Genomic DNA, 25049 nt, shown 5'->3' with positions numbered 1-25049 from the left:
GAAAGTTACCTGATGGAGCTGAGTCTCATAAGCCTAAGGGGAGAGAAAGCAAAGCCCTGTATTAGTGGAATGTCTGCTGTGTGGGACAGAAGGCCATTTTTGTCCCCTAATTTTTAGCAGCCTCTAGTTCCCTGATTGTATGTGTGTGCCTCTGCACTGCTGAAATAATGCAGTTTGACACCATTTTAACTGCCATGGCGCCATCCTAAGAAACCTGGGATTTGTAGTTTGGGGAGGCACCAGCCCTCGTTGGCAGAGAAAGCTAAAGACTTTGTAAAACTACAGTTCGAAAACCTTCTCAAAGCTGGCAGGTTGAGAAAAACTGGTATGGGTATGCAAGAGGAGTGTGCAGGCAACAAGATCAAAGTAACAGGACTCACTTCCTGCAAAGTGGCAAACTGGGCTTTGGTTATCACTAGTTCTGAATTCTTTGCCCTTAAAAGCTTCTGAAGCCGGATCAGCTCCACGTTGTCCTGGATGGCGGCTCTGGTGGATCAAAGGGGGCAAAAAGCAGGTAAATGGATCTGAACACATAGACACACAGGCACTGTGAAGGAACCACAACAAGCCTCTAACTACTGTCAAGCAATTTTGGCTGATTCAGATGGATGTGCAGAAATCTGAACTGATACTTTCTTGGCAAAAAGGAATATTTACAAGACTCTCCACTTACAAATACCTAAGAACCACCTTTTAATTTCTCCATTACGTAACCTAACTCTGAAAATGTCCTCCATTCCCTTGATCTAAAACAGCCTCAGTCTGTCTTTCAACTAATTAATTGCTCAGTATAATAAGACGTCCTTGGTCTCCACATTTTAATTAGCTTTCTAATTAGAGGAGTCAGCTCTGACCTTTTTTAAAGTAAAAAATGATTGTATGTAATATTTATTTATTTAATATAATATTATTTATTTAATATCACTTGGAGCTTCCATCAAAAAAAGTGTTTATTCCCAAACAAATGCACATCCATATCATCCTTATAGATTGGATGATGGAGAACTTGGAAAAGTTATTTTTGGGGGCCACAGCTTCCAGGATGTCAACTCTGTTTGCAATCTAGGGTAGAAAAAACATGGATTTGGAACAATATAATCCCTATCTCTGGAAGCACCCTAACAGCACTTTAAAATATGGTTTAGAGAAAAAAATAGTTTTATGATCAACCCCTTTTTTTCCCTTCAATTTTTTTTTAATCGCTATGAACCAATGGACAAATGGCAATGCATTCTGGTGGAGAAAGAAGCTGTACCGACGTTCCTGAACCTCCAGGTAACGATGCTGAGAGTGGGTGCTCTCTGGGTCTGTTTCTTTGCCGTGTGTGGAACTCAATGACTCCTGCTCTCGTTCCAGTTCTGCCAGCACCAGGCTATGGTGGCTTCTGGAAAAGAAAAGAAAAGAAAAAGGAATTTGTTTCCAGATCCAACTCCCCAGGACAATAAGAACGGGAGAAGAAAACAATTAACACTAATCAGCACCATAACTAGGAATCGTGCGCATACCCCCAGCAGTTGTTGGACTGCAACTCCCAGCAGCCATAATCAATGCATAATCAATGCATACCCCCAGCATAATCAATGGTGAATAACAGCAGGAACTGCAGTGAACAACATTTGGAGAGTCACCATTCTCACCCTTGGTTTACACCGATGTACTGAAAGATCCAGCATGGTGTAGTGGTTTGAGTGTTGGACAACAACTCTGGAGATCAAGGTTCATTTCCTTGGTCAGCCATGGAAACCCCTCTGGGTGACTTTGGGTGGGTCACATACTCTCAAGCCCAGAAAACCCTGTGAAAGATTTGCCTTGTGGTCACCATAAGTCAGAAATAACTTGAAGGCACACAGCAAGAACAATAGATATAGTTTTGAGAGCCATCGTGGTGTAGTGGTTTGAGTGTTGGACTACTGGAAACTCTGGAGATCAAGGTTCAATTTTTTGGTCAGCCATGGAAATCCCACTGGTTGACCATTGGCTGAGTCACATAGTCCCAGCCCTGAAAAACACTGTGAAAGGCTCACCTTAGGGGCATCATAGGTCAGAAATGACTTCAAGGCACACAACGACAGCAACAATATCCATATATTTTTGAGAAACACTGTAGTGGTTTGAGTGCTGCGACTCAGTAAATCAGGGTTGAATTCCCCAGTCAGCCATGGAAACTCACTGGGTGACCCTGGGTTGAGTCACATACTCTCAGCCCCAGAAAAACCATGATATGTTCACCTCAGGATCGCCATGAGTAAGAAGGTACACAACAACAACAACGGAAATATGGGCATGAGAGAGATAGAAAGAAGAAAAGAAGATGAGTGTGTGTGAGAGCCTGAGAGAGGGAACATGAGAGAAAGGGAGGATATTCCAGCTCTGAGCCTGAATGGAAAACAGTGGCAGCTGAGGCTCCCATGTCAGTTAAAATGTCAGAGCCTTCTTGGTGGCTGCTCCCAGATTGTGGAAATCCCTTTCACAGGAGGTCCAGTTGGTGCCTTCCCTACTCTCCATCAGGCAGCAAAGACCTTTGTATTGAGGCAGGCCTTTGATATTTAATTTATGCAGCTGTAGTGTGTGTGCATGAAAGGGCACCAGATCCAGTAGGGTGTATGAAGGGGTACTCTAGAGGCTATAAATCCTGTCTGATCTTGGAAGCTAAGCAGTCCTGGTTAGTACTTGGATGAGAGACCACCAATGACTGTCAGATGCTCTAGGCTATTTTTCAGAGGAAGAAACTGGTAATGCCGCCTCTGAGTATTCCTTGCCCAAGAAGATCCTATGAAATTCATTGGCAGGCGATTTGAAGGCACATACCAAAGACTCAGCACTGGTGCTTACAATAATTTCTTGAAAAGTTACTACTGGGACTATAATTCCCAGAATTGTCTTGGTTGGGGGATTCTGAGAGTTGTAGTCCAAACAGGTAAACTTTGGGGATTTTCATTGTGGTATCTTCTTCCTGACACAACTTACTCAGTAAGCAAAGTATACCAGCAGAAGATTTCCATTGACCCACAAAATTTGGGTGGAGAAGAGTCAGGATTCAGGAAACCTGGTGCCGAAAGGGGAAGTCAGACTCACAGTCTCTCCATCTCTGCTCGGGATCCCTCCAAAACATGATCCCCATATCTTGGTGGAGCTGTGTGTGTTGATCTGGCCACAGGTCCTTGCATCCGCATACCTATTGAGCAAAAGGAGAGAATTACAAGTTGGCGGTTGCATCTCACAATATCCTATTATCTTATCGTGGGATTTGATACAAAGCAAGGTAAACTTCACATGTGTGTATTCACTATCCCATTTCCTCTCACTCTGCTTTAGGGCATTCTCACTGATGATATTTTGAATGAAGGTGTGACCTTTACCACAATGGTTTTGCATTGATCTCTGTCCACTCTTGATATTTCTGGTTATGAGGCTTAAAGTTTTTTTCTAACAGTTTCTTCTAATAGATTAGAAAGCTGGGCCAAAATTAACAAAATGGATTTCGACAGGGAGAAATGCAAGGCACTCACTTAAACAGAAAAAAATGAAATGCAGAGACAACAGTACATGAGAAAGGGATCTAGAAGTCTTAGTAGTCCACTAGTTGAACACGAGTCAATAGTGTAATGTGGGAGCTAAAAAGAAAAACCCCAGTGTGGATACCAAGGGCCCATTGTACCAGTTCAATTAAAAATACCAGCATATTTGAGCTTAATTAAAAATCCTTATTGCCAGTACCCTAAGATATAGGAGAGACATTTCAACCTTTTAGGATGGGGAAATTGCCAAAGAAGGGTATCAGAGCCAAGGGAAAGTGGAGTCACCATATGGGGAACCTCAGATGGCTGTGCTAGAATCCCAGGAGGGCCAGGTTTGTTGGCAATGTCTATGCTGAGGTTCTCCAGCCCTGGTCTATAGAAAGCCTACATGATACCGAAATGTAACAGGGCTTGGTGGAGATATTTTGCTGACTCAAGTGAAAAAGAAAATGGTACCTCTCATTTCATGTTCAGAAGGCTGGAGGTTAAGCGGCATTAGGAGCAGCAAACTAGCCTAGCAGACAAGGGGCTGATTCTATGGCACACACAAGACCTATCTTCTAAGATTGATGGCTCTGTCCATGCCTAGCACTGCTGTCAGAAGTGACAAGTTCAATCTCTAAGAGCTGGCCCTTAGAACAAGTCCTGCTCTCCTTAACTCTAGAACAGTGATTCCCAAACTTTGATTCTCCAGTTGTTTTGGACTTCAACTCCCAGAAGCCCCAGCCAGCTTGGCCAGCAGTCAGGAATTCTGAGGGCTGAAGTCCAAAACATCTGGAGGACTAAAGTTTGGGAACTGATGCTCTAGAACCTAAAACCATACTAAGCCTATCACCTTCCTAGAGATGGACACATATCTTCCAAAACCCTCTTACCTTTGCGAAGTCTCTCCGGCACTCGCCCTGCAGCAGTGTGTGCGCGTCGAAGTCCCGTGTTGACCCTGGGAGCGACATAGCCATAAGGGCAATGCCGGCCACAGCTCTGCAGCTGTAGTTGCTGCTTGTAGAAGAGGAGGCGGTTCCTCAGCCCCTCATTGCGTCTCTCCAGCTCCTGAACCCGGTCCTGCATCTGTTCCAAGTCCTCCTCCAGGTCCAGATTCCGTCCAGAGATGCGGACCCAGCTCCCAGGTCTCCCATCCACTTGGGCTCGCTCATGGCTGAGTCTCGAGAGCTTGGTGCCCATCCTGGGAGAGCAAAGAGAGAGAAGACATCGCAATCTTGGCTTTCTCAAGAAGTATGCACCAACTTTGCTTGCCACAAGGAGGACCACTGCCTTCTGGAATATAGGCCAAGAAAGTATTTTTTTTCAACTTAAGACCATTGCCTGGGGGTCTCCTTCAGGTTCTGAACACACTGTTTAATAAGAATGTTGGCCAAACTGGAAAGGATTTGGAGGAGAACAAGGATAGTGATGAAGAAAGTGAAAGAGGAATAAAGTGGGGAAAATGGAAGCAGTTTAATATTGGCAGATTCTGTTCCCTTTCCATCACAGTGAGTTGTGTGTAACTGCCAGTTCTAGGAGTGAAACATCTGCATTATTTGTGTGTCTTAATTTTGTAGAGTCTTCTAATGTTGTGTTGCAATCCTCTCATTCTGTCACTAGAAGGTACTATGATGCACTTTGCTTCAGCCTTCATGAAAATAATGCAATGTGCACAATGTCAGCATCTGGTGGTAGAATATGGTATTACACCTACCTGAATTACCCCACATTTGAACATTCAAACTGATACTTTTAAAAATAGTTAGTTCTCTATGATACATAGCAAACTAATTAATAGGAAAAAAATGACCAGTCATACAACCAAGATGACCAAAAGGTAATTGACAATGCCTCTCACAATGAGCAACAATTACATTTTTTTATCTTGTCATCTCCAGTACCTTTTGATTCTGTCTTCTTGCTTCCGGGCAAACTCTTTGAGCAGCAAATTTTCATCATGAAGTCGTAGAAATCCATCTTCCAGCTCTGTGCGGCTTATTCGGGTTATCTGTCGCCGTGTCCTTGCCAGTGAGACAGATCCTAGAGACAGGGAAGAGATAAAGGGAGATTTTAATCAACTATGAGCCAAACCTGAAAGGTTCCCCGAATCTCGCTGTGATCATTAAGCGATCACTCTTAATAATGGGATCCTTTTATATAATTATATTATTGTACATACATATTTACAATCTCTATTTTAGAATACCTAGTATTCCATAACAAATGAAGAAACTCACTTTTCACTGACCTGTTTCAGGGGTGGTTTCACTTCTTATGTTCAAAGATTAGAAAAACAACAACAAGGCTATCCATTTCTGGCCCTCCAGATATTAATGTACTCCAAATCCCATCATCCTTTGTCATTAACTTTTCTTTCTAAGGCTAAAGGAAGATGTAATCTAGCAACATGTGGTAGGTCACATATCGGCCTTCCATGTCTTACATTCTGATGTTGTGGTGGTGGTTCCATCTGATCATTGTTAATACTATTTGCCATCAAGCTGGCTTTTACTTATGAGGTCCCTATGAATGAAAGACCTCCATGTTTCCCCATCATCCATAGTTCAAGACTTGCAAACGCAACACGCAACCATGCAAATCACTCCTGTCTTGTTTCTCTTCGTGGCTCCAGCTTGGCTCCTTTTCTGTGGCGACCACAACCCAAATTTACATTAAATTTACATGCTGATTCTCTTCCCTCCAAAAAGGCAGTCAAAGCAGTTTTTAAAAGTAAATAAAGATAAATATAATGAAAATATGAAAGTAGAACAAAAAATGCAACTAGAAGCACATAATAAAAAGGAGAGGCAGCACGGTGCAGTGGCTTGGGTTTTGGACTACAACTCTGGAGACCAGGGTTCGGATCACCACTCAGCCATGGAAACTCACTGGGTGACCTTGTAGAAGTCACACACTCTCAGCCTCAGAGGGAGGCAAAGGCAAATTCCACTCTGAACAAATCTTGTCAAGAAAACCCTGTGATAGGTAAACTTTAGGGATGCAGCAAGTTGGAAACGACTTAAACAGGCTGGATGGCCATCTGTCGGGGATGCTTTGATTGAGATTTCCTGCATGGCAGAGTGTTGGACTGGATGGCCCGTGTGGTCTCTTCCAGGTTTATTATTCTATGATTCAATGATTTGATGAAGGTACACAACAACAACAACAACAACAGCTTCACCCAACCAGTTGTTAAAACCATTTCTAGAGCAACCTAAGTTAAATGTCAAAGGTTTGTCTTGCCGGGTAGTGAATAGTAACGCTATCACTTTAGTCTTGGTAGGGAATTTGCTATTCTTCTTGTTGTTGTCCCTTTTCCACCAGACGTTGGATATATCATAATGGCTAAGTTGTCTTTGGATGTGGCCAGTCTAAACAAATATATTGTATTACCTCCAACCATTGTGTAAGGCAGGAGTGAGAATCATACGACTCACCAGATGTTGTAGAACTACAAGTCCCTGCATTTCCAGCCAGAATAGCCATTGATAAGGGATGATGGGGATTGTAGTCTAATAGCCATCTGGAGGACCACAAGATTCCCACCCCTGCTGTAAGCGTTTCCAGCCAAGAAGTTCTAGTTCCTACACTTATTTTTGCAATAATTTTGTCATCAGCTGTAAAGATCCGTAATTTTCATTTCTCACTATATGTCCGAAATATTCTATTTTATTAGTTTTATAGTTTCTTGTCTTTAGGCCTAAATACTCTGAAGACAGCAGATCCCAACTGACCATGGAAGCTAAGCAGGGTCAGCCCTGGTTAGTACTTGGATGGGAGTACTATGTCACAGAATAGCAGGTGCTGTAAACTATATTTAAGGGGAAGGGACTGGCAAAACATTTTCTGAGGATTCCTTGCTTAAGAAAATCTTATGAAATTCATGGGGTCGTCATAAGTCAACAAGTGACCTGAAGGTGCGTGCGTCTCACACACACACACTTTAATACTTTGCTGGTCATCCCTATCCCAATGAAATCAGTTCTTAACTTCCTGCAGTAAACCCACATTTCAAAACACTTCTGTCTTTCTTTTTATGGTTGCCTGTGTTAAAGTTCAGGATTCATTGCCTTACAGTAGAACTAAGAATACATAGCAGCTTACCATAGGTATTCTTAAGGTTAATTTTACATTTTTGCTGCATGTTCAAGCTATCTATACCAGGCTACTGGAATGATGAGAATTATATGGTAGGTTTCATACGGACACAGTGAAGCAATGGATTACCTATCAGGACTTCTTATCACCTACCTTTCATTAAGGATTTCGGCCCATGGAATCTTACAGGGAGTACAGCAGATGATACATCTAGAAGAAAAAAGATTGGTTATCAGTGAAGATATAGAATATCATCAATGCACCAAGGACATATATGTTATCTAGAGGGGGCGGGGGGATTAAATAGACTAGCACCATTCAAAGTGACAGTCCATTGACCAGTTCTAGTCCATAAGCTGCCAGTCCTTGGAAAGTTTCCAGGAATGCAAGAAACAATGGTACCCCATGGCCACAAATATGGCTCCAATTCCTAGCACACAGGAAAATAAAATGCCAAACCTCCACATTGGATACCTTAAGGAACACTGACATAGATTAAACTTTGGGTTCCAAGACTGAAGAAAAGCAGGACATCAATCAATTAATTAATTCACTCCATAATTATATGTCTGTGAAATTATGCACTAATTGCACATAACACATGTCTTGAAGGGATCTTGCTTCAAGATGTAGGACAACCAAGTTGAAGATTTTCACCTGCCTTCCAGTTTTAGGAAATATTGCTGTTATAATCTATCCATTACATAGATTTTGATCCATCTGGATTGTTTTAATATGTGTACACCTTACTTGTCCTTTTAAACTGATGTGTGTTTTAACTGATTTGTTTTAGCTGAAATTGTTTGTTTGTCCATTGTTGTTTTCCCCACTTCATTCCATGGGGAGAGGTGGGTAAAAAATTGATGGTGCGGATGATGATGATGATGATGATTAAGCCAAAATGATTTTTGGAATAACATTGCAAAGAGATCACAAATGTAAAAAAAGGGGGGAGGCATAAGTAACAAAATTTGCCCCAAATGCCCTTTCCCATCAGAATCGCAACCTTATATTGCTGACCTTGTATAGCTGTTATCACTGAAGGCTTCTGGTTAGTATCTCGGACTGGAAGATCTCCGGCTGTTTCGTCCAACAGAAGCAAAGACATGTTTAGCTAGGAAGGAAAATAGCCTAGAACGAAGACAAAATGACAGAGTTGGGACCTGGGCATCTTTTTGACTGCAAATAGTGTATTTTTTGCACAATGTCCCTGGCTTCAGTCCAGAGTTGTTTTGGCACCCGGTCAATGGGGCTTAATAATGCAAATCTATTTTTTACATTAGATTTAAATTCTATGGGGGCGTTCTTCAGGTTGGCACAATGGCTGGTTTCGGGTTCTTCTTTAGCTTTTCTATAATTTTTGATATTAACAGTCCCTGGTCTGTGTCACAATCTGCTCCTGTTCCTGTTTTTGGAGCAACAATTGAGCTTTTCTATCTTCTGCTTCCAATTATATATAGTCTATTTGGTTTCCATATCAGCCATCAGGTGATCTCTGTATACACTGTCACCTCTTTGGTTGCTTGAAGAATGTATTTGTGATGAACAAACTGTTGGCCTTGCAAAATACAATTAGTCACTCTTCTGCTTCATTTCTTGATCCTAGGCCAAATTTTCCTTCCATCTTTGATTCTGTCCTGTTTCCTACTTTTGCATTACAATCACCTGTGATTAGCAACAACTCCTGTTTTGGGTGTGATCAATTTCCTACTGAATTCCAGCATTAGTTCTTTCAAGTTCTCTGCCTTTTTAGTTGGAGCATAAATTATGAATTATACTTATATTGATGGGCTTTCCCTGAAGTCTTATTAATATGATTCCATCAGACTTTGCATTATATCATTTGACTGCTTTTGCTCTATCTCTCCTTGCTATTAATGCCACCCCATTTCCTCTTAGATGTTCATTTCTGGAGTAAAGCATTGTGTAATTATCTGACTCAAAATGTCCCATTCCTGTCCACTTTAGTTCACTTAGTCCAAGTACTAGAATATTTATACATTCAATTTCTTGTCTTACTATATCTAGGTTCACCTGATTCATGCTTCTCATATTCCTTGTTCCTATATGTTGTTCAGCTCCAGACTTTCCTTTCACCTCTGAGCATGTCAACAGCAGGACGTCCTTTCAACTTGTGTCCAGCTGTATCATTAACCATAGTTCTATTCATAGTTATCCTCTGCTATACCACAGTGGCCCATACAACCTGGGAATTTAATCTTTTAGCACTATCTCTTTTTTCATTTTGAATTGTCTGATCATAGGTTTTTCACCATAAAAGACATTCAAAATGGCTTTACCATGCTGCCTTCTGTGCAATACTAACAAGTGTTAGCTACGGTGCCACTGCTGTTGTCTCTGAGCGATCCTTCACCAGTTTCAGCTCCTCGCTGCTGCTGCTGTCCAGTAATTATTAGGCACATTGAGTCTGGTTCTTCAGCCAAAGCCTGATGTTGGAGATCCTATCAGCAGCACTGCTACCATCAACATACCCTTTTGCCTCACAGTAGCATGCAAATCCGCCACAGAAAGGTAGTGCCGTTTGATGGGCACAGCAGACTCCAAACTCCAGGATTCTACATGATATAACCATGCCAGTTAAAGTGGAATCTATAAATGTACAGGAAAAGGTCCCAAATAAGTCCAAAATCCGGCTTTATTAATTGTATGTGTCCCTGCAACAACAATATGGTGACTGCAGAGCAACTGTTGGTGCCCTTCACTGTGCCCATACCAGTCTGGGTAATTACCATCATTAGGCTATCTACCACTCCCCTTGTGGTCAGCGGAGGTCCCTTTGGAGTGATATATAAAAAAGTAAGCTCTGATTAGACTATATATCTCTAGAGATACTCTGCAAACACATACTTTTATGAACCTGCCTGTGTTTTAAAACCATCTTTGATCTGTCTACCTACAGGTCTATCACTAAGGCCCATAAGACAGGCATGCACCAGGAACAGAAAGCCAGTGTGGTATAGTAGTTTGAGCATAGGACTAGGACCCTGAAGAGCAGGGTTTGAGTCTGCACCTGGCCACTGGGTAACCTTAGATATGTCACACACTCTCAGCCCCAGAAAACCCCATGATAGCTTCGCTTCAGGATCGTTATAAGTCAGACACAACTTGGAGGTACACAACAAGAATGAATAGAGACTTCTTGGTGGTGACCCCACTGCCCTATGAAATTTCCTCCCAGGTGATACATGGCTAGCTCAGTCTGTGGCTCCTTTTAAGATGTTCAAAAATACTTGTAAAAAAACCAAACCCTCACTTCTCTGGCTTTTTTATGCTATTTGACTACTGCTGTTAGATATGTGACACTGTATTTTATTTTAGCTGGCTTCTCTTTTAAATTTGAGGCAGGATAGATGTTTTTCAAGAAATCAACCAACAACGTTTTACTGCAGTAGGGAGAGCTGCTCCAGAACTACAAAGGGAAAGAAATGAAAAGGCTGGCGAATTGATGGTGTTTCAGAATATATGCAAGTGTGTGTAGGGTGATCAAGACAGTCCTTTGTGATTTTATTTAAGATCAAAGTCAAAGTCTCCCACGCTTTCCTCCACCCACCAGCTAGAGGTTTTTGAAGTTCCCTTTGCAGCCGGTTGCTGAAAGCAAAATTTACTGTATTCTGGGTTGCTGTCTCTCTCTCACGCCCACTTCTTCATCTGGCATATATATAACTCTCTATATAACCCTCCTCCTTATTTCTCCTCTGCCCGCCCCAACCTCTTGTATGGCCTGGAGGAACACTTGATCTTCTCAGCTCCACAAAACTGTTAGAGTCACTGCAGATTTTCTTCTCTTTGCTAATCTGCTGCCATCTGTCAGATCACCCAAGGCAAGGATTTACACAAACAGAAAGCTTTAAGGGCACATCTACACCCCCCTCTCTCTAATCAGAGCTTGGGAACACTATTCTGCGGCTGAGATGTTGGCACGCAATGCAGTAAGACCCAGGGTCTGGATGAAAACATCAGTCATTAATGAGGAAGAACAAAGACAAACTAGGAGAGGCTGCAGCAGTTTGCTTTTGCGTGAACCTGCGGGGAAGTGTTAGATTCTCAATAACCACTTTGAGTTAATTGCATACAAACTACTTTTGTACTTTGTACTCAGTTTGCACCAATGGAAGTAAGCTGAGGACAACATGGAAAATGGGAGGAGGAGAGAGAAGCTGGGGCATTTTAAAAGCAGATGAAAAAGTGATACAACATTGGTTTAATCGGGACTGTCCTTGACAAACCAGGACAGTGGGAGGATATGTAATGTAATCTAGCCTATTTGCTTCCAGCCAGAAGGTAGATGCGGAGCAGAATGGAAGGTGAGCCCTGGCACCAGAAGGACTAGGAGGGAGGGGATGTAGCTAACTATGGGTACATATACAATGTAAAAATAATGCAGTTTCACACCATTTTTGAGTTATGTAGCTCCATCATATGGAATCCTGGTATTTTTAAGTTTTGTAAGGTCTTTAGCCTTCTTTGCCCAAGAGTCCTAGTGCTTCACAAAACTACAAACCTCAGGTTTCTGCAGCATGAAGCCATGTCACTTAAAGTGGTGTCAAACTGCATTATTTCTGCAGTGCACCTGCACCCTTAGTTAGCTACTTCCTTCCCTACCAGTCCTTCTGGTTCCAGGGCTCACCCTCCACTCTGCTCTGCATCTTACATTTAGAGCATCTTACACTTAGGAGCAAGTAGGCTAGATTAAATGTTCCTTGTCCCATTTTCCAAAGTAAGTGAAAACTCCTCATTTCCCCTTGGTCTGGAAGCAGCCCTTTCAGCTAAGATTTCTGTTTTAATTTCCAAAGAGGGAAATATGCTGTGTGTGTGTGTGTGTGTGTGTGTGTGTTTGCCTGTGTGAACGACACACTGTGAGATTGGCACTCCCAGGGTCCATCCTTTGGGAGCTTCAGGGTTGGGGATAATCCTGAACTGGTCATCCTAGCTGTGGGTGAGCGGCTGGGAATGCATCTGAGGTTTGGGCCATAAAGTGAAACATACACTTGAAAGAAGACAATTTCCCAGGCAAACCCCCAGCAGAACAGGATGCTATCTTTCCCCCCAGTATCTTAGCCACAAAGACAGACTCTGAAGAGGAACTAAGCCAACAATGAGGTACCTTGTTATCTTGGATCTAACAGAACTGGTTCTGTCCTCTCCTTGCTTCCTGTCTTCAACCCCCTTGGACTTGACTTTACTATAGCATTTCAAACTGGAGACTGAAATAGATGACTTGAAACAGGAAGCCTTATATCCCAAGTATGCACATGCACACACATACACATACATGGTTTTTGTTTCTCTCATACAGACAGGTTGTGCATGCTGCAAAACTATTGATCAAAGCTTTGCCAAATTTACTGCAGTAGGCACCAGTGGGACGAATGTACATGATATAAGTAGCAACAATCACTCTTTCTAGTCTGGAAAGAGCTGATGCATTTATTATTTGTCATTCAGTGCTATACAGTCTTTCCTTTTAAAAACCTGTGTGTGCCTAATAACTTAGGTAGAACCCAAAATCATCATTCAATATATATACATATAAGTATGTAAGATAGTAGAATAAAAGCAATTATATACAATAAAGCCATCCATGGAAAAACAGACAGATCAGTTATCTATATCAAAAAGCTTGCACAAATAAATATATTTTTAACAACAGGAGCTAGCTTGGTATAGCAGTTTCTGTGTTGGACTATGACTCTGGAGGCCAGGTTTCAAATCCCCATTTGACCATGGAAACCCATTGGGTGACTTTGGGCAAGTCACACTCTCTCAGCCTCAGGGGAAGCCCCCTCTGAACAAATCTTGCCAAGAAAAGCCCCATGATAAGTTTGCCTCAGGGTCACCTTACGCTGGAAATTAACTGAAAGCACAAAACAACAGCAACAGGAGACAGCCATCTCTTTTATCAGAAGGGACTTCCACAGCTGGGGGCTGCCACTGAAAAGGTCCTGCCTGATACATAGATCGACAGACATATCTGCATCAGACAGTAAATTTATGCCGGTTCTAGGATTTCATGTTTCATGAAAGGAGTCCAATTTAAGCTACAGGGAGCAGGCGCTGAGTTTACAAGTAAACCAAAAGGTTTGCATTTTTGATACGGGGCTTGGACAGCTCAAAGAGATTTGCATTGTTTATCCGTTATTTATGAAACCAGGAAACAAGTGGGCAATGGCAGTTTCAAAAGCAAGATGGCATTTTGTCATAACTACCCAGAAGTCCCATCTTGATTTCTCCTAGATATTGTCACTCTGTAGTCTACTGAAAGGAAAGAGTCAGGCCCACATGATGGTCCTCTCCAGACCTTGGAAATGTCCTTTTAAAAAGTACTTAGCTATAGCTATGCTTCTAATGGCCCAAAAGAAGTTAGTTGTTCTTAAAGTTACAGTTTTATAAAAGGAATTATTTCCTGTTTAGCCAAAATGACTAAACCCAGCTACTTTTTGTTACTTTGTAAGTAAGCATTTTGCCTTCACTTTAACCCCTGCCACATAGTACAAGCCAAGAGAAAAAGCAACACTTGAACTGTGTGATGATCTTCCTCCTAAACCATTTAGGGACGTCATACAGCATTGCCATTGCCAAAAAAGTAACTCTAGAACTAGAGGGTTCTGCCAGTAGAAGGCCATATCCTTGAGACAGGTTTCTTTAAGATACATTTGCATTTTCTTAACTCTGTTGACTCAAGTAGGTCCTTGTAGAAAGCATGCACATTTTGTATGTAGGAGGTTCCAGATCCAAACTCTGACCCTGCCACTTAAGAGTCTCAAAAACTGGGGCCAGGGAAAACCTGTACTTAAGACCTTGCAGACCTGCTGCAAGTTTAGAGCTTGGAAACATCCCATTTTTTGATTGCTACTCCCAGAATCCCCTGATCAGCATATCTGGTGGAGAATTCTGGGAGATGTAGAGCCAAACAAGAACTTATGCGATCTCATTATCTGAGGTTACAGAATTAATACAGTTTGACACCACTTTAACAGTCATGTCTTCATCCTCTGGAATCCTGGGATTTGTAGTTTGTCATGGCACCAGAACTCTCTGACAGAGAAAGCTAAATCTCTCACAAAACTAAAAGTTCCAGAATGCCATCGCACTGAGCCATGGGCGGCATCAAACTGCATTAATTCTGCAGTGTAGGTGCAGCCTTAACATCTGGAGACTCACAGGAACAGATTAAAATCTGTAGGATGTTGCCTGGAAAGCATTCTCTGAAGATGCCAGCCACAGATGCTGGAGAAACGTCAGAAAGAAACTCTGCTAGAACATGACCACAGAGCCTGAAAAAACCACAAAAAACAGTGGTTGTTTTGATGTTAATGCCATGCAATTGGGGCCTGCAATACGTTGATAAGGATTTACCATAAGCCAAAGATGAACCAACACTTTTCCACAAAGCAGCTAAAGAAAAATCTATCATGTAGAAGTATTTACACTTTTATAAAGAATTTCCTATGTTGGGTTCTAGCATGTCATATTTATAATCATACATATCCATACCCTTTAAACATTAAAACTGTGACACAGTGACCAAGCCACATCAGCGTGTGGTCAAGATGCAAAAGTTATTAACAAGGGAGGACACACAAAATAGGAAAGATTGCAGCAGTTTTCTTTTGCCTGAGACTCCTGGGAAAGGCAAAATTCGACCTTCCTCTCCTCTCCCCTCGGAGTAATTATTGTTCTGGAGTGTATCTAGACAACACAACTATATAACTTTCATCTCACTTTAATGCCATGGCTCCATCCTATGGCAGCCGAGCTGATGATGTGCAATTGTAAACCACTTTTGCGCTTTTAACTGAATTTGCAGCATACTGATGGAAACTGAGGAAAATGGAAGAAAGACAGAGAAACCAGGACATTTTAAATCTAGCTGAGAAAGAGGGACTGCAATGGATTAATCCCAACTATCTCTGCCAAACTAGGATAGTTAGAAGATACGCATATCTACCCTACCCCTGTTAAGTTATAATCTTTATCATTCACCCAGTGTATTGAAATCAAACCAATCCCAGGCTCACCTCACTCTTATATATAGACCGAAACAGAAAGAAGACTTTGCCCCTTTTCCAAGATCCTCGGCACGTTCCCTAACTCATCTTCCTCTCTCACTTTGTTATGTCCGTCTGACAGTTCTGCATTTTTGTTTCTCGGTGAATCATGTTCGATGTTGTCTCTGAAAAGAAAGATGAAATCCCTGTGTAATCCTGGACTGTGTAAGCTCATTAGCCTGTGAAGAAGGAAAGCCACTTTGGGCCACGAGAGGCGAGACTGATGGATGAGTCAACGGGTGGATGATGGTGGCATGAGAACTGTTACTTCCTTGCTGGACCGAATGGCAAATTTAAAAGTCATGACGTGCAAAGACGCTGAATCAAGGATTGTCACAGAAAAATCTCCAAAGAGAGGAGAAAGATCTGGAGTAAGAGCACCCAGAGTTTGGAACCTCACTTCCAATATATATTATATATATATTCCATTTATACAGCCTAGGCCCCCAAAGTAATTATTATTCTACAGTGTTTCCGGACTATACAACTATAACACTTTCAGCTCACATTAACTACCATGGCTCCATCCTCTGGAAGCATGGGATTTGTAGTTTAGTGTAGTTTAGAATTATCTTATTCCAAGGAACTAAAGCACTAAAGCTGTCTGGCACAGAACTCCAAGTAACTGCTCAAAGTACAAATCCCAGGAGTCCAGAAGATGGAGCCATGGAAGCTACATTGAAATCAAAGTGCTATAACTGTATAGTGTAGAAACACCAACACTTTCTTTTTTAAATGCACTCATTACTTTCTTATTATTAAAAGTAACCAGAAGAGGGTTCTTTAAAAAAAAACAACCCACCAAATATTTAAAAGCCCATAATGTCAAGCGCACTCAAACTCTTTGACTATAAAAGTAACTAAAAATTGGCATAAGGAATGTTACTTTCAGGGCTTCAACTGAATATCTGAGTAGGTGTAAGATGTAAGCATAACCCAAAGGTGTAACCAGGTTTGTCTTGCCAAAATGCATAAATCTCTGGGCAGCTCAGTGGGATACGTTTTGAACAGCTGCCCCAGCACTGGAACAAAGGGCTCTGGATCTTCCCAGAAGCAAAAATAAGCTTCTTTAAATGCATTTCAAGGGGGTGTTATACCCCATTTCTGGTGCTGAACCTGCTGGACATTGCCTGGTCTGTTTTCTCCAGAACTGGGGTTTGTGCCATGCATCATCTAGATTCCCTGCAGAGAGGACATGAGGAAGACGGTTTATTTGGGTTGTGCAGACAAGATCTTCAAGTCCTTTCCAACTTAGGGCAATCCTAATGTGAACCTATCATAGGATTTTCTTGGGCTAAGAGTGTGTGACTTGCCCAAGGTCACACACTGGGTTTCTATGGCTGAGTGGGAAACCGAACCCTGAGCTCCAACACTTAAACCACTACGCCATATTAGAGACTTGTAAAATTCATAGTTCAATCCTCAACAGAGAAGTGGTCTGAGAAAGCAGATACACACAGATGAAAGACCCTTTTCAACTTCCTATATCTATTCTCTAACTTCCTGTATCTGCTCCTGTATCTTTTTTCAAAAGGCTGTAGCAAAGTGGATGCGGCATTAGACAAAATGTTGTTAGGGAAGTACTATATCTATTCTTTAACTTCCTGTATCTTTTTTTTCCAGAAGGCTCTAGCAAGATGGATGCAGCATTAGACAAAAAATTGTTAGGGAAGTACTAGAAGGCCCTCAGATAGATCCAACATGCACAACAAGTGCAAGCAGGCAATTTCACCAGAATCACATACGGAAGACATTTTCTTTATATATCTAAAAAACTTGTTTTCATCTGACTGAGTCTGGCTATTTGTACAAATTCAGGTCATTTTTCACACTGCACACTTAAAGCACTTTGATATCACTTTAACTGCCATAGTTGCATTTTATAGAAAGCTGAAATTGGTAATTTGGTGAGATGCTAATGCTGTCTGTCTTTCTGAGTGTTCTATGCGCCTTGGCTAATTACAGATCCCAGGATTCCATAGGACAGAGCCATGCCAGTTAAAGTTGGTATCAAAGCACTGTGCATTATAGCATCATCATTCCACTTTAATGGTGATAATCTCATTCTATGGATCCCAGAAGTTTGTAGTTTGTAGAGGCACTAGAGCTTTTTGGCTGAACCCCCCCCCCCCCTTTCTTACCCATAAACTCCACACCTATTGCAGGTGAATGGCCCATTCAAGGAGTAGAATCACACAGGCACAATAGTTCAAGAGGATGAAGGTTCCTTTTGTCTCAATGTTGCTTTAGGCAAAACCATCCCTAGAATCTATCTGAGCAATCAGGGTGTAAAGTGTAAAGTTAGATCCGTATGTAAAAATCCATGGCTGTTTTAGTTTGCACGCAGCTAACTGTTGCTGTTACTCCCACTCACGTAGAGCTTGGTAGCTGGTCATGGTTAATAGTAGTTATATCTTAACTCAAGGTAGGGGCTGTTTACACATCATCAGTCTGCGTGTCAAAAGCAAAAACCACCCCACGGCTGCTGGATGACCACAAAAAGAATATGAGTTTCAAAAAGATCAAGGGGAAGCGCAAGGAAGCAGGTGAGCAAGTAAGCTCCTGAGAGAAAGCAGTGAGGTAAGTGCTATCAATTAGAAGCAAAACTCAAATTGACTTTAAGCAAATGGCATATCAGCTAAAATCAGAATCTCTTGGGCTGCTGAAAAATTCCCTTTACAGGACCTACAGCACCTTCCTTGCACATTAACAGACTTGAATGCCAAAGTCAGGATTTGCAATGCCACCCTCTTTCCGATTTATATTTACGATTGCGAAAGCTGGAAGTGAAGAAAGCGGATAGGAAGAAAATACATTAATTTGAAATATGGTGCTGGAAGAGAATTCTGCGGATAATATGGACTGCCAAAAAGAAAGATGGATCCAAGAGCAAATCAAGGCTGAATTCTCCCTTGAAGCCAAGATGACTGGGTGCTGTTACTGCCTCATCTGCATCGCAGAAATAAAGCAGTTTGACACCACTTTTAACTGCCATGGCTCAATGCAATGGAATTCTGGGACTGGTAGTTTTGTGAGATATTTAGCTTTCTTTGTCAGAGATCTGTGGTGCCACAAGAAACTACAGAGGGCTCTTGGTATCCACTGGGGTTTGGTTCCAGGACCACCCATGGATACCAAAATCTGTGGATGCTCAAGTCCCATTAAATATGATGGTATAGTAAAATGATGCACCTTATATAAAATAGCAAAATTAAAGTTTGCTTTGTGGAATATATATATATATATATATATATATATATATATATATAATATTTTCAAGCGTGGATGGTGGAATCTATTGATAAAAAATCCATGGATATGGAGGGTTGACTGTACAAATCCTAGGATCCCTTCATAGCATTGATCCCTGGCAGTTAAAGTGGTGTCAGACTGCATTATTTCTTCAGTTCTGATGAGACCTGGGACTTGTTATCAGTTTATTTTGGACATATCATGAGAAGGCATGACACATTCACAGACACTAATGATTAGTAAGGTAGAAGGCAGTAGGAAAAGAGGAAGACTGCATGACAGATAGGTAGACTCTATATAAAAAAACATCCATGGCCCTGAATTTGCAAGGCCTGAGCAGAGCAGTTGATAACAGGGTGATTTGGAAGTCTCTTTGTTGTTACTCTGTGCCTTCAAGTCGTTTCTGACTTATGGTGACTGTAAGGCAAACCTATCACTGGGGCTTCTTGGCAAGATTTGTTCAGAGGAGGTTTGCCTTTGCGTCTCTCATTCTAGGGTCGCCGTAAATTGAAGCTGAGTCGGTGGCAATTAACATCAACAACAACTGACAAATTATAGATAGGAGACATAAGAGGTATAGATTGTCTCTGATTCTGTGAAAGTTGCAGAATAAACCATCCATCACTTTCTATGCAAATGGGAATTCAAGTGTTTAAAATTGTAAGAATAACAATTTCCTGGTGCAAATAAAAGAAGATACCTATTTTACAATTAGTGAGGAAGACTGTAATTTACTTATTTTGTTGAGTTGCAATTCTGTCCACTCTTACCAGGGAGTATGCCTTATTTTAAATTATTGTGACTTACATCTGAGAAATACATTTAAAATATGTTTAACATCACTTAACGTCTGAGAAATATGTTTCGACCATGTAGAGGATTTTATTACCCTCCATACAGTTTAATGGTTGGATTACAACTCCCCTCACCCTTATCATTGTCTGTGCTGGCTAGTGCTGATAGGTGTTGGCGCCCAAACACATAAGGAGAGCTACAAGCTACTCCGTTACTTTCTGTTACCATCATGCCCAGAATCCCCAGCTTCTGGGAGTGGAGTTCCAGTTCTGAAAAATGTAGTCTCTGGGAGCTACAAACAGCTCTGATATTTTCTTAACTACAGGTTGAATCTCCTTTATTCAAAGTCCTTTGAATCAGAAGTAATTTGGATTTTTTTTGGTATTTTGGATTACCTGTATTTGCATATATGTACATAATGAGATATCTTGGAGATGGAATCCAAGTCTAAAGACAAAATTCACTTACATTTTATATACACCATATACACATAGCCTGAAGGCAATTTTATATAATATTTTTAATAATTTTCTGCATGAAACATAATTTATGTACACTGAACCATCAAAAAGCAAAGGTACCGCTATCTTAACCACCAATGAACATTTTTTGGTTCTTGGCGTATTTTGGACTTTGGAATTCTGATGAAGGGAGATTCAGCCTGGATGACATTGTAAATTGTTGCTTGCAGCAGCTTTTGTCTAGTCAACCTTAGTTAATTGATTATAGTTTCTAAGCTTTGCAGTGGGGAACACTGTCATTTCCAAGGTATGTGTCTTCTTGGCTAGATAGCTCCCCAACCCACTCCTGAATCAGGGGGTTATCCAGGAGACTGCAATTCTACCCTTGTTGAATCCATCCATATCTTTATAAGCTTAAAGATAATAATAAGTCCTGAAAGCTAGACCAGCACACGAATCATGTTGCTAATGGTCAGCCACACTGGCTGGAGTCAAAAGCCCTCTGTGTGTGTGTGTGTGTATAATATTATATTATTAAAAGCTCACCTGGATTAGAAGAAAGAGCAACCTGTATCTACTAAGCAACAGAATTTTTCTATCTCTTTTTGCATGTGTCCTGTTTATCTCTCCATTTTCTGCAGATGATTTCCAAGTCCAATAAAGTTCTGCACTTTTTGCCACGGTCAGTTATGAGACGATAGGAACTGGGCTCTGTCAGAAAAACTCCTGAGGCTTATTGAGGGCAATGTATAATACCACCTCCATATGCCAGCTGATGCCCTTTAACACCACCAAGTCCTTTAAAATCCCTGTGTACTCTATTGTGCTGGCGGCTGGGCTGCCTCTGAACTGCTTGGCACTTTGGGCTTTGATCTACCAGATGAAGAAGTCAGTCACCATCTCAGTTTATATCACAAACTTGGTCTTGGCCAACCTCTTGCAGATTCTGACGCTGCCGTTTTGGATGTACTATAGCTACCAAGGCCACTATTGGGGCGTAGGGAAAGAGCTCTGTGCCATGGCAGGTCTAGCGTTCCGCACAAATTTCTACGCCAAAAACTACTTCTTGTGTCTTGTCGCCATGGAGCGATACATGGGCTTAGTCCATCCTCTCAGGTTCCACAGGGTGCAGACGATTCGAGGTGCCACCAAAGTGAGTGTTGCCACTTGGCTTCTGGTGACGACATTGTGTGCGACTGGCATCGGGCTACAGATGAAAAATCCACAAGTAAGGCACAACTACTGCCTGGATAGTTCTGTACTGAACTACGACTATGCCCTTTTTAAGCTGAGCATCGTAGGTTTCTCCTTCTTTATCCCTTGCCTTCTGATGGGGTTCTTCTACTTCAGAGTCCTCTATGAACTCAGGAAGGTGGTCTCTCTGGAGAAGAGAGCCAAGAGGCAGATCTATGGCTTCATCACCCTCATCATTGCCACCTTTTTCCTCCTGTTCACCCCTTACCAAGTGACTTCGTTTTACAGATTCTACAGCGAAGTGATGCTGAAACATGACCATCGCTGGCTCTGCGAATCTGTGAGAAATATTTTCATCTACAAGCATGTCACATTGTGCCTAAGTACTCTGGACAATATCTTGGACCCTCTTCTTTATATCCTGCTTCTCAAGGATATCCGAGCGGAGCTCAAAGATACGCTCAGTTTCAGGGCCCACGGGACAGGAATCTCGAACAAATCGGAAGAGCAAGATATTTCCCCATATGTTACCACTGAACAGATGTAACTCTGTGTATGCAACTCCTGGTTGTTGAACAGCTTTGCCATCTTCCAGATTCCACCTTGACTTTTAATCCTTCGTGAGACTGTCCTAAACCTAACCTTTGGTGGAGTGAAAAGAGGCACTTGGATTCTAACATAATGATGGATGCAATGATGGACAATATCACTGCTGTCACATGACGGCCACATTACTGATAGCATTCCATTGATATTGATTATTGATTTTTTCCCATTAGTTTTGTTATTAAATCTGGTAATGTACTATCAAATCCTCCTATGTGTAACAACAATAGCAACAGCAATTCTTTGGAGTCCTCTACAGAAGTGACCTCAGGATTCAACTACAGTTGTCCCTTCACATTGGTGGCTTTGACTCTTGTGGCTTTGATTATCTGTGGCTTTAATATGTTCTCTCTAGGAATCTCTAGGTCCTCCACAGTGCAACTCTACCAGACGTTAACCACAGAGTCACACTGGAGGACTCTGTGAGAAAATATTACTTCTCTAGGCATTTGTAACTTCTCCTGCATGATTCTATGGTTAGATCCCGACAGATGTTGACCATAAAATTGCGCAGGAGGACCTAGAGATTCCTAGAGAGGTGTTTGCTCAGGTTAAAAAAAATAGTGGGCCCTTGGTAGCTGCTAGGGTTTTGTTCCAGGACCCCTCATGGATACCAAAATCTATGGATGCTCAACTCCCATTAAATACAATTGTGCCCCTTATATAAAATAGCAAAATCAAGGTTTGCTCTTTGGAAATTATACTTTGTTGGAATATTTTCAAGCCACGGTCGAATGAATCCGTGGATAAAGAGTCGGTAGATACAGATGGCCAACTGTACATATACAGAGAGGTGCATGTGTATGTACAGGCAAATGCAAAGATACATGTACAATGGGACTGCTTAGTTTTTAATTTGTTTTGTGTTATCTTAAACTGGTTTGTCCAGCTCTTAGCATTCACAAATTAAATTACTAGTTTTCAGTTTCAGCTGCTGCTAGGCTTGTCTGACATTGTCGTTGAATGTTATCAGGGAGATTGAGGTTCAAAATCCCAGACAACTGTGAAGGGCTATAGACTAACCTTGGGCTAATCACAACGGTCTCATCTGCACTGCAGAAATAATGCAGTTTTGACTGAGAGCTGTAGTTTTCTGAGATGTTTTGGCTTCTCTGGTGCCACAGCAAACTACAAATCCAACGATTCCATAGCATTGAGCCATGGCAGTTAAAGCGGTGTCAAACTGCATTATTTCTGCAGTGCAGATTAGATCCATGTCTCATACTGATCCACAGGTATGTTGTAGATCAGGACTTGGGGCAATGTAAGAAAAAAAGATGTCAGAAATAACGTATAAAATACGTGACTATAAGTTGAGCTCATGAGGAAAGGTTTTGGGGCCAAAATTATGGATATTGACATGACCTGTGGATGAGTCAAGGGCAAAATTTAGAGACATGTAATGAAGGATATAAAGGATGAAGCAAAGGAAAACAATGCCAAAGAAGGTATAAAATTCCAGCAAGCATAACTGCTTGAGCTCACACTAAAAGGATGGATGCGTAAGAGAGTAAAAGGTGGGAGTTTATCACACAGGAGGAATTTCTCTTGATTTTGAATGAAAAGAAAGTGGGGCCAGAACGCATTCAAGTGAATTTGCTACTTCAGTGACTTTACGTGAATGCGAATTGCGTTCCAACTGGCTTCCTATTGCCCGAAAATAGCTTGCCATTGCCTGAAATTGCATGTGATCACCTCCCACACAATAACATGAAACCCCATGATTGCGTTCAGACTGACTTCCCATTGCCCAAAATTGCGTATGGTAGTCTATCACGCAATGATGTTAAACCCCACAATTGCGTTCGGATTGCCATTGGATTATTCTTCCAATTAAACTCCGTAGTCATTGAAGGGCAGTTAACAACAAAAGAGGCACCGGCATTCTTTGGCTGAGAAGGGTGAGGACCTTGCAAAACTACAAATCCCAGGATTCCATAGCTCTTAAAGCGGTATCAAACTGAATTGTCTCTGTGCCGTAGGTGCACTCATGAATGCCTCCAATCCAGGGCTCCTTTCATGTGGTTAGGAATCCCACTCCAGATCAAATGTGGAGACTTTTCTCTCAAACAAACATGCAAAGCATTGCCATTTTATTTTATTGCGCTCTCGTTGTCGTGTGCCTTCAAGTCATTTCAGATTATCATGGGGCTTTTTTGGGGGGGCAAGATTTGTTCAGAGGGGGGTTGCCATGGTTTTCCTCTGAGGCTGAGAGAGTGTGACCTGTCTAGTGTGACCCACTTGGCTGGGATTTGAAGTCTGGGCTGCATCCACACTGGAGAAATAATCTGGTTTGGTATCGCTTTAATTGCCTGGGTCAAGGCTATGGAATTCTGGGAACTGTAGTTTCCAGCCAAGCTCTGTTGTGCCACAAAAAAAGAAAACAACACTACAATTCCCAGAATTCCATATCATTAAATGCTATGTAACCCGCCTTGAATCTCATTGCGGGGGAAAGGCGAGATATAAATCCTTGAGCATTAATCAATAAGCAATTTCATGGCAATTAAAGCAGTGTCGAAAGGCACTGGAATTAAAACAATAGACCCGGGAAATCTAAAGGGAATGGGTCGCTTTCAAACCAACCAATCAGAATGTAGGGCTAGGTAAAAGGCGCACGCTGATTGGTTGAGGGTTTATAAATCTGCCCTCCCTTTTTTCTCTTTCTTTTAATAGCAGCTCAGGGATTTATTCGTCTCTGTCCAATAAGGAGCCGAACCCTCGATTACGTCATTCGCCCAAGGCCCATAGGAAATAAAGACTTGCCCCAAGGGACCCGGATATACGTCAAGCTCCTTTTCATTAAAAAAAAGTGTTCTCTTCCGATTTTATTGGTTAGTTTGCCTCTCACAATAGTAGCCTATAATAATCTAGTTCAGGATGATTGACTTAACTCCTTACCAATCAAGAGAGAGTATTTAGGAAATAGGCGGGGATAAAATGAGGGCAAACGCGACAGCGAATCACTGCAAGGCATTATTGTTCAAATGACAGCTGAACCATCCAATCACAATGAGCATATATTTCCGGCTCTTAGACCGACTGAGCTCTTAGCCTATCGGCTTCCGAGGCCC

At 41.7% G+C, this 25049-nt stretch overlaps 2 protein-coding genes across 4 annotated transcripts in view; one reads left to right on the top strand and one right to left on the bottom strand.

Moving 5' to 3' along the window:
- Positions 1–15766, bottom strand: part of RPGRIP1 (RPGR interacting protein 1) — a 35080-nt gene extending 19314 nt beyond the window's left edge. For 2 of the 3 annotated variants that reach the window (XM_089481067.1, XM_089481068.1), the window contains exons 1-9: positions 15638–15766; positions 8619–8729; positions 7752–7808; positions 5402–5540; positions 4394–4701; positions 3076–3175; positions 1256–1384; positions 381–486; positions 10–33 (exon numbers count right to left, since the gene is read on the bottom strand). In XM_089481067.1, coding sequence (XP_089337193.1) covers positions 10–33; positions 381–486; positions 1256–1384; positions 3076–3175; positions 4394–4701; positions 5402–5540; positions 7752–7808; positions 8619–8706 — 951 coding nt within the window. In that variant the 5' untranslated portion in view covers positions 8707–8729; positions 15638–15766. The remainder of the gene's footprint in view (positions 1–9; positions 34–380; positions 487–1255; positions 1385–3075; positions 3176–4393; positions 4702–5401; positions 5541–7751; positions 7809–8618; positions 8730–15637) is intronic. The other variant, XM_089481069.1, reaches the window with a different exon arrangement.
- Positions 15767–20920: 5154 nt separating this feature from the next.
- LOC149304119 (G protein-coupled receptor 4-like) lies at positions 20921–21916 on the top strand. Its single transcript, XM_089480068.1, has one exon. The coding sequence runs from the start codon at positions 20921–20923 to the stop codon at positions 21914–21916; it is 996 nt and encodes a 331-aa protein (XP_089336194.1).
- The last annotated feature ends 3133 nt before the right edge of the window (positions 21917–25049 follow it).

The sequence above is a fragment of the Sceloporus occidentalis genome, unplaced genomic scaffold (assembly GCF_023333645.1).
Source record: "Sceloporus occidentalis isolate IW3139 unplaced genomic scaffold, rSceOcc1.0.p SCAF_14, whole genome shotgun sequence".
NCBI classification, from domain to species: domain Eukaryota; kingdom Metazoa; phylum Chordata; class Lepidosauria; order Squamata; family Phrynosomatidae; genus Sceloporus; species Sceloporus occidentalis.
Note: the sequence above shows the minus strand (reverse complement) of the source record. Positions and strands in the feature narration are given on the sequence as shown.